This window comes from Clupea harengus, chromosome 20 (genome assembly GCF_900700415.2).
Source record: "Clupea harengus chromosome 20, Ch_v2.0.2, whole genome shotgun sequence".
NCBI lineage: Eukaryota > Metazoa > Chordata > Actinopteri > Clupeiformes > Clupeidae > Clupea > Clupea harengus.
The window spans coordinates 21,179,628-21,188,212 of NC_045171.1; the positions used below are offsets into that span (position 1 = coordinate 21,179,628).

At 47.0% G+C, this 8,585-nt stretch overlaps 1 protein-coding gene across 1 annotated transcript; it reads right to left on the reverse strand.

The window, feature by feature from the left end:
- Positions 1–135: 135 nt before the first annotated feature.
- On the reverse strand, positions 136–8,364 carry LOC105907218 (asparagine synthetase [glutamine-hydrolyzing]-like). Its single transcript, XM_031557860.2, has 12 exons — positions 8,155–8,364; positions 7,353–7,609; positions 5,992–6,229; positions 5,398–5,583; positions 4,538–4,639; positions 3,497–3,624; positions 2,961–3,087; positions 2,559–2,665; positions 2,255–2,355; positions 1,811–1,892; positions 1,525–1,680; positions 136–1,299 (listed from the first exon to the last, which is right to left on the reverse strand). Exons 2-12 carry the CDS (start codon positions 7,599–7,601, stop codon positions 1,090–1,092), a joined length of 1,686 nt encoding a protein of 561 aa, XP_031413720.1. The 5' UTR covers positions 7,602–7,609; positions 8,155–8,364; the 3' UTR covers positions 136–1,089.
- Positions 8,365–8,585: the final 221 nt, after the last annotated feature.

Genomic DNA, 8,585 nt, shown 5'->3' on the forward strand with positions numbered 1-8,585 from the left:
CTGCCCCATCCGTGCCATCTCTCTGTCGCCAAAACAGTTTTAGTTTTCACCTTACCTACTTCTGCCGTTTTTTCCATCACCTTGTGTGATCCAAGGTTTGAAGTGCATATTGACAGTCTTGCACTTGTGTGTAACTGTGGCCTATTATATTACAATACATTTTCTTTATTGGTGTCCAGAACATCTTTCTTATGATGCGCTGACGCTCCTTCTCTGAATATTATGTTTAATCGTGTAGATGTATCGCCACCTGGTGGCAAACAGTGACACTGCCTAACCCATAGATTACCTTAGACATCACTGAGAGCTGCAGAAAAACAATTTATTTTTTCGGTGGACACCACATAACATTTCTGTTTTCCATAGATCTCTATTGTAAAATGTTCCCTTTCTATCTGGGGATGCATCCTCCACTTTAAAGTGCAATTATGAATTATTCAATCTACTAATTTATTAAGGGACTGTTACCCTACCTCCTGGAGGCATCTGGGTTTTGATAGTGCATATAATATTTACAATAGTGCAATTAACAGTCAGCATAGGTCTAGATTCATCCACTCTTTCGCACAATATAACAGCTCTGGATCTTACGGGTGATTTAGGAAAAGAACAAAAGATGGCTGACAAGATGAAGGGATTCAGAAGAAGGGGATCCGGAACACGACATGGACTGACAGATGGGAGCCTACTGGTCACATGGTGGTCATAGCATATTGGGGTGTGTGTGTGTATGTGTGTGTGTGTGCATGTGTGTGTGTGCGTTTACATTTGTGTGTGTGTGTGTGTGTGTGTGTGTGTGTGTGTGTGTGTCTGTCTTTGTGTCTGTGTGTGTGTGTGTGTATTGGTTTGTTTGCACTCCTGCAGAGGTCTGTTCAATAATAAATGGCTCCAGTGTGTGTGTGTAGATGAAAGGTGTTTTGTTGGACTCTACAAGTCCTTGTGTGATTTGTAGATAGAAGAGGGGTTCAAGCCTTGGGCTCTGTGAAGCACCTAGAGACAATTATATTGTTTTTGCACTATATAAATAAAATTGAATAGAATTGAATTGAAGTCCGAATTGTAGATTAACAGGGTTCTAGTGGAGCGTTCCTACTGGTCCTTGTCGGGTTTGTAGATGGACAGGGTTCTGGCGGAGGGGTCGGTGGCATTGATCCAGTGGGGCATCCAGTAGTGGGGTGTCCACTCGCAGCCTCCAGGGTAGAGCTCCTCAAAGATCTGCCTGGAGTAGTAGCCCTCTTTGGTTTTGGGGGGGTTGAAGGGGAATGTCTTTGCAGCCATCTCTAGTTCGGAGTCATTCACCTGTGTGTGTGTGTGTGAGAGAGAGAGAGAGAGAGAGAGAGAGAGAGAGAGAGAGAGAGAGAGAGAGAGACAGGTGGACAGAAAGGGAGAGAGAATGAACCTCTGACTCAATGTGCTCCTGGTTTATCAGGACTCACACATGAGGCCGTGTGTGCGCACGAGTGAGTTTGTGTGTGTGTGTGTGTGTGTGTGTGTGTGTGTGTGTGTGTGTGTGTGTGTGTGTACCTCAGACTCAATGTGCTCCTGAAGGCTGGTGTACCAGGACTTCTTGAGAGACATGAGGCCGTCGCTGAAGGCCTCCTTGCGTCTCCACAGAATATCGTCTGGGATGAGGTTCTCACCCGCAAAGGCACTTCGCAGCAGAAACTTCTCCACACCGTCCTGGACACACACACACACACATACACACATATTTTTAACATAGAAAACACTTAACATACACACACACACACTCACTCTCATACAGAGAAAACACTAGTAATCTCTAATGGTTAAGACAGGTAAAACTCACCTTGGGAACTCTCATCTCCTCAGGTAAGGACAGGTAGTAGGCAGTGAATCTGTGGTCCAGGAAAGGCACTCTGAGCTCCAGCCTATGAGAGGACCACAGGGGGGAGAGAAGGAATGAGAACGGGGTCGATACATTCCATTATTCTATTCATTACACAGAAAGGTGTGCATGAGTGAATTCATGGTGTGTGTTGTGTGTGTAGAGCATTCTGAGCGTTAAGTGTGTGGGTCTTCTGTGAGTAGGTGGCTGTGCTGTATGCGTGAGTATGAGTGAGTGTGTGTGTGTGTGTGTGTTGTACATGGTGTGTGTGTGTGTGTGTGTATGTATGCGTGAGTATGAGTGAGTGTGTGTGTGTGTGTGTGTTGTACATGGTGTGTGTGTGTGTGTGTGTGTGTGTGTGTATGTATGCGTGAGTATGAGTGAGTGTGTGTGTGTTCCTCTTACCCATGAGCAGCAGTGGTGCGGTCTGCCCTCAGCACATCAAACAAGTAGAGCTCCTTCATCAGACGAACACTTTCTTCAGCTGCTGCTTTAGGGGAGGGAGCCTGGACAACACACACACCATACCGTTACACACACACACACATCATACCGATTACACACACAATACCATTGGCGCACACACACCATATTGTTATACACACACACACACACACACCATCACATGCACAATATCGTGTCACACATACACACACACACACATGTGGATGTGTGTATTAGTGTCTGAATGTGTGCGTCTCCTTTGTACCTTGTGGAAGTAGATGTATCCCTGAGTGAGTTCGTCTGCCCCCTCCCCGGAGAAGATGACCACACTGTCTGTCTTCTCACGGATGAACTTAGACACGAGGTACATGCCTGCACATACATACACACACACACACACACACACACACACACACACACACACACACGAGGCACACGTCTTTAAACGGTCTAGATCTGAAATGGCCACGGCTGGAAGTGAAATCTGGCCAGTAAATAAAGAAATAAATAAGAAATAAGGCAGGAAACACAGTGAATCTCATCAATGTACATACAGATGATGTATGTGTATCGTACCTATGGAGGAGTGGATGGTGGTGGTGATGATGTGTGTATCGTTCCTATGGAGGAGCGGATGGTGGTGATGATGATGATGTGTGTATCGTACCTACGGAGGAGCGGATGGTGGTGATGTCATAGCACTCCAGATGAAAGATAACTTCCTTTACGACTTTGATCCCTTCCTCAGGAGTGAAGGAGACCTCGTGGTGTTCACTGCCTATGTATGCAGCCACCTGACAAACAACAACAACAACAACAATAAACAACAACCTTTATTTGTATTGGTGAACCAAGGCCATGATTTTACTCTTGGCATTTTCACCAGACACCGTTACTGAGAGCACAGCACTGACTGCAATGAGCAACACTGCTCGTCAGCACCAGTCATTAATGACACTGCTATGAGCTACACTGCTCGTCTGCACCAGACATTAATGACACTGCTATGAGCTACACTGCTTGTCAGCACCAGTCATTATTGACACTGCTATGAGCTTCATGCAGCGTGCTCTCAGGCAGAGGCCACTTCAGAGAACCTTTGCTAGAGAAGGGTGTGCTGGCATGGTGGTGTGTAGGTTGCTATAGTGATGGGTGTGTTGCTATAGTGAAGGGTGTGTTGCTATGGTGATGAAACCCACTCACCTTGCGTGCGGCCTGAATGTCAGGGCTGTCCTCAGCGCCAATGGCGAAGGTCTGGACGGGGTACTTCAACTTCTCCTGCTTGGCCAACTTTACCAGTGTGGCCGCCACTAGACTGGAGTCCAGGCCACCTATCAGAGACAAGAATAGGAGTCAGGGGGCGGGCATAATGCTCCTATAGGGCTGACCACCAATCAGAGAGGGGCAGGGGGCGGGGTATTATTACAGCATCCAAAAGATTATCCATTAGAGACGAGAATATATAGACACATATAGAATATACATGAGACAAATACATTACTATGGTTATCTTTTTTTGGCCACACAACAAATGCCTATCGCTATTACAAACAATGGCAATTATTGCATCAGAAATAACAATGATTTATACATTTCATCATAAAGTATGAAATATCACAACTTAAAACTAGCCTGTGCCTCCACACTTTTTCTGAAGCTGCAAGGGGGATTCTAGGAGCCTATTAGCTCAAAAGTCTTAAAGACCAGTCAAACACGCAGCAGTGAGCAGAGGTCCCATCTTTATTCTAAACCGGGGAATCGCCATCAGAGGAATCCCAAGTAGAGTTGGCCCAAGCTCATCCTTTACAGACAGTCAGTTGCATTCTGTTAGCTACACGGAACCCAAACCCACGCAAGTAACGCACACATTCCTTTTTAAATGTTTATTTATCAGAATTTAGATACAAATAAACCCATAAATGATAATCTAAAATGCGCAAATATCATCCCCCAATTATCTACCAACCCGATAATCAGTAGCCACTTAACAGAAAATATATATATTTTAACAGTATGAGGACACACTGGGAATCAAAACCAAGGCCTTGCATTAATGTACACCTCACTCAACCATTCTGAGCTAACTGAACACCTTTAGGCCAAACAAGGCAGGTCATGGTTTAGATAATAGTACCTCAACACCTTTAGGTTAGATCGGGCTGGTAGGGCTCAGGTGATGTTACCTCAACACCTTTAGGTTAGATCAGGCAGGTAAGGCACGGGTGCCCAGGCAGGTGATGTTACCTGAGAGGAGGCAGCCGATCCTCCTGTGGGCCATCAGGCGTTTCTTGACGGCGTTCTCAAACAGCGTCCTGATGTTGCTCTTCACCGTCTCCAGCTGGAAGCCTAAGCAGAGGGAGCAGTCAGGATGGTCAGTGGTTACAACTCTGGACATCTCCCAGGCCTACAGCAGCACCACAAGCAGCCCAGCACCCACTGACAGCAGATCCTCTCGCCCAACCTGTGCAGCTCTACGGATGCCCACCCAGAGTATGGAGGGAAAAGCCCGGCACTTAAGGCTTACCTGAGGGCAGCCTCCCCACGCGGTCATAGAGGGCGTGAGCATGGCACTTAAGGCTTACCTGAGGGCAGCCTCCCCACGCGGTCATAGAGGGCGTGAGCATGGCACATAAGGCTTACCTGAGGGCAGCCTCCCCACGCGGTCATAGAGGGCGTGAGCATGGCACATAAGGCTTACCTGAGGGCAGCCTCCCCACGCGGTCATAGAGGGCGTGAGCATGGCACATAAGGCTTACCTGAGGGCAGCCTCCCCACGCGGTCATAGAGGGCGTGAGCATGGCACATAAGGCTTACCTGAGGGCAGCCTCCCCACGCGGTCATAGAGGGCGTGAGCATGGCACATAAGGCTTACCTGAGGGCAGCCTCCCCACGCGGTCATAGAGGGCGTGAGCATGGCACATAAGGCTTACCTGAGGGCAGCCTCCCCACGTGGTCATAGAGGGCGTGAGCATGGCACATAAGGCTTACCTGAGGGCAGCCTCCCCACGCGGTCATAGAGGGCGTGAGCATGGCACATAAGGCTTACCTGAGGGCAGCCTCCCCACGCGGTCATAGAGGGCGTGAGCATGGCACATAAGGCTTACCTGAGGGCAGCCTCCCCACACGGTCATAGATGCCGTGGGCCGGCTCGTCCACACAGCTGTGGAACTGGTCCATCTGGATGGACTCCACCTTCCCCGACAGTTTCAGGTTGAACGCCTCAAAGTGTCCCGGGGGAAAGGGCACCACCCTCACCTGAGAAGCCATGGAGTGGGTGATCTCAGTCAGGCCTGGCGGGGAGGAGAGGGAACATCCTTCAGCACAGGGTTTCAATAGAGTGATTCAGCATGCAGCTTCAGTTACAGAAGTGAAAGGGGTTTTGTCTTGTTTAGAAAGGGTGGGAAGTGAGAGTCTGTGCTGAACTGGGTCGTTTTTATTGTGTGTGCATGTACAGTATACAACACAAGTAAGTACACCCCCGTGTACACCCCTTCTAAAGGATTTAGAAGTGTATCACCTTACAGTAATTGCATTACTTCTTAGCTGAACAGTACTGTATTTCCCACTTTGTGTGTGTGTGTGTGTGTGTGTGTGAGTGTGTACACATCTATCCATGAGTATCAATGTAGTCATCGTTCATCAGTTTGAACATGGTCCTGATGCTGTCTCTGTTAGGGAGTGCATGTGTGTGTGTTCACCTTTGGCCTCGGAGGACACTGCAAGGAAGCCATCGTCGGTGAGCAGTTTGAACATGGGCTTGACACCATACGTGTCTCTGCCCAGGAACACCTTCTTGTTAGCCGTGTCCAGCAGCACGAAGGCAAACACTCCATCCAGCAAAGACGCCATCTGTTCGATGCCGAAGCGATCATACAGGTGCAGAAGGATCTCTCCGTCTCCTTCAGTCTGGTGCTCAAACTCAAACACCTCCTTCAGCTGAAGACAGTTTGTGGGAGAGAGAGAGACACACACAGATATGTTTTCTATTTCTAGTCTTATATTAGGTAAAACCGTAGTCTTACCATCATATTTTATATTCATATTACCGCCATATTTCTGCTGGGCTGGTTGTCTTCACAAATGTATTCCTCTGTTGATACTTAAGAAATACCTCTCCCACATAAATGCACATATATTCACCATCCAACAGATTATGGGCTGCCTGTAGCTGCTCGCAAAAAGTTCAAGTCACTTATGCCTGTTTACAGAGTGATTGCTGGTTCTGCTCCCACTTACTTAAATGCTCTTGTAAGGGCAAATGTTATCCCCGGATGCTGCGTTCGTCTAATGAGCGTTGTTTAGCACTGCCGTCTGTGCAAGTACAGCCATCTAGACTATTCTCATTCGTAGTTCCACGTTGGTGGAACGAGTTGCCTATCACTACCAGAGCTGGGGCGTCCCTCTCTACCTTTAAGAAGCTCTATAAGAACCAACTCTTCAGAGAGCACCTCCTTTCCTAACTCGCACTTTTAGTTACATTCCTGCATTTTATTATTTCTTATGTAAAGTAGTTACAGTAGTACAAGTATTGTTACAGTAGGTCTCTATTGCTCGTAGCTTGATTGTTCTCTCCTTTGTACGCCGCTTTGGATTAAACCGTCTGCTAAATGACTAAATGTAAATGTAAGGGCCGTTTCACATTGTCTGCCTTTATCGTCATTCAGAGCATGAGAGAGAGAGCGAGAGAGAACAATGGAATAAATACTGCCTTTCACCTAATGTTCACTTCACTTATGCATACATATATACACAACATAATGTAATTATAGCCTTCATTGGGTTTCTGCTATGACTATAAAGTACACATGTAGCCCACACTTTCCCCTTTCATGCAACTGCGAAATTAGTTATAAAATATAGTATAGTTATAAATATAATATTTATACTTTTCCTGTCTGTGACATAGACATTAAAACCGCAGTGACAGGTGTTAGTTATGTAATGTTGCTGGTATGATGTCAATATGATGTCAAATTGCACACGCAATGCATCTGGTGTGAAACGGCCCTTAGCCCTCACTGGACCAAAGGACAGGAGACTACAGTATGCTTCCACCTACTCTGTGATGGTTGTAGATCTCGCCGTTGTAGCAGAGCCACAAGAAGGGGAACTTCTTGATCCGCAGCGGCTGCATGCCGTGCAGCTGGTCCACGATAGCCAGCCGGTGGAAGCCGAAGCAGCAGTTGGTGTAGCCGTTGACATTCTCGAAGCGGAACGCATCCGGCCCGCGGTGCGCTATCTTCATGGCACTGGTGCACTTGACCGAAAGGCATTCATCGCTGCCGAATAGCGCCCATATGCCGCACATCGTGTAAACTGTGGAGGGTAAAGATAGTTCACCAAGTTAGTGCACATGTCTGATTGACCAAGACCATTGATACTTCACGGTCGAGAGAGTTAACTCAGAAGTTAAATCAATACATTTCAGCCACTTGCAATCTGCGGACAGAAGCAGTAACACGCCCCTACGACAGCTGCTACATCTGGGCCAGGGTGGTTTATCTCACATGTATGTTCACAAACGTGTACACATTCACACACACACACACGCAGAACACGCAGCCAGGGCATCTGTACATTCTTTCTGGCACGCACCCGACAGACACGAGCACACATGCACACACACAAACAAGCACTACCCTTTAATTCATTAGTAACATACATTTAGTGTTTTATTTCTGATCATTTTGTGAATAAATGCTTTGATTGTATACGTTGGTTGCTTTGCAGAACTCATACGATCTTCAACCTTTACTCGTAATTAATAAGGTAACTTTGGTTGTAGTTATTAATTTAATCATTAATCAAAGTTCCAAATTGATAGCTGAATACCATGCTCGCACGGAGGTCAATGTACATACCTTTAAAACTGAACGAGCACACTCACGTTCCCACAGAAGAGAGGTCACAGTTGGGGACTTGTCATTCCTACAGTTGTTCCTGTACTATGCCCCGGCTGGCCGGCTAGTTTAGGGGCGGGACTACGCAATCTGTAAGGAACCACGATATGGTGCCCCTGCGGCTGTTTTGCCTGCCGCACTTTGCCAAGATGTTTTTAAGGCGTCTGCCGTTTTAAAAACGCGTTTGGTGTGTTTCAGCCCTAAGGCTGTGCTAGGCATTGGTTCCTAACAAAATTAACTGTACACAAAGTAGACAGGGACAGCACAAAATAGTATTCAAGTGCTGGTGTTTTATTTGTTTTGATGATCAAAAAATTTAAAGGTAGGTGTTTTTTTTTCTCCGTCTGTGACATCGCACCCCCCTGGAGAGTGTTCGCGCCCCCCCCCCCCCC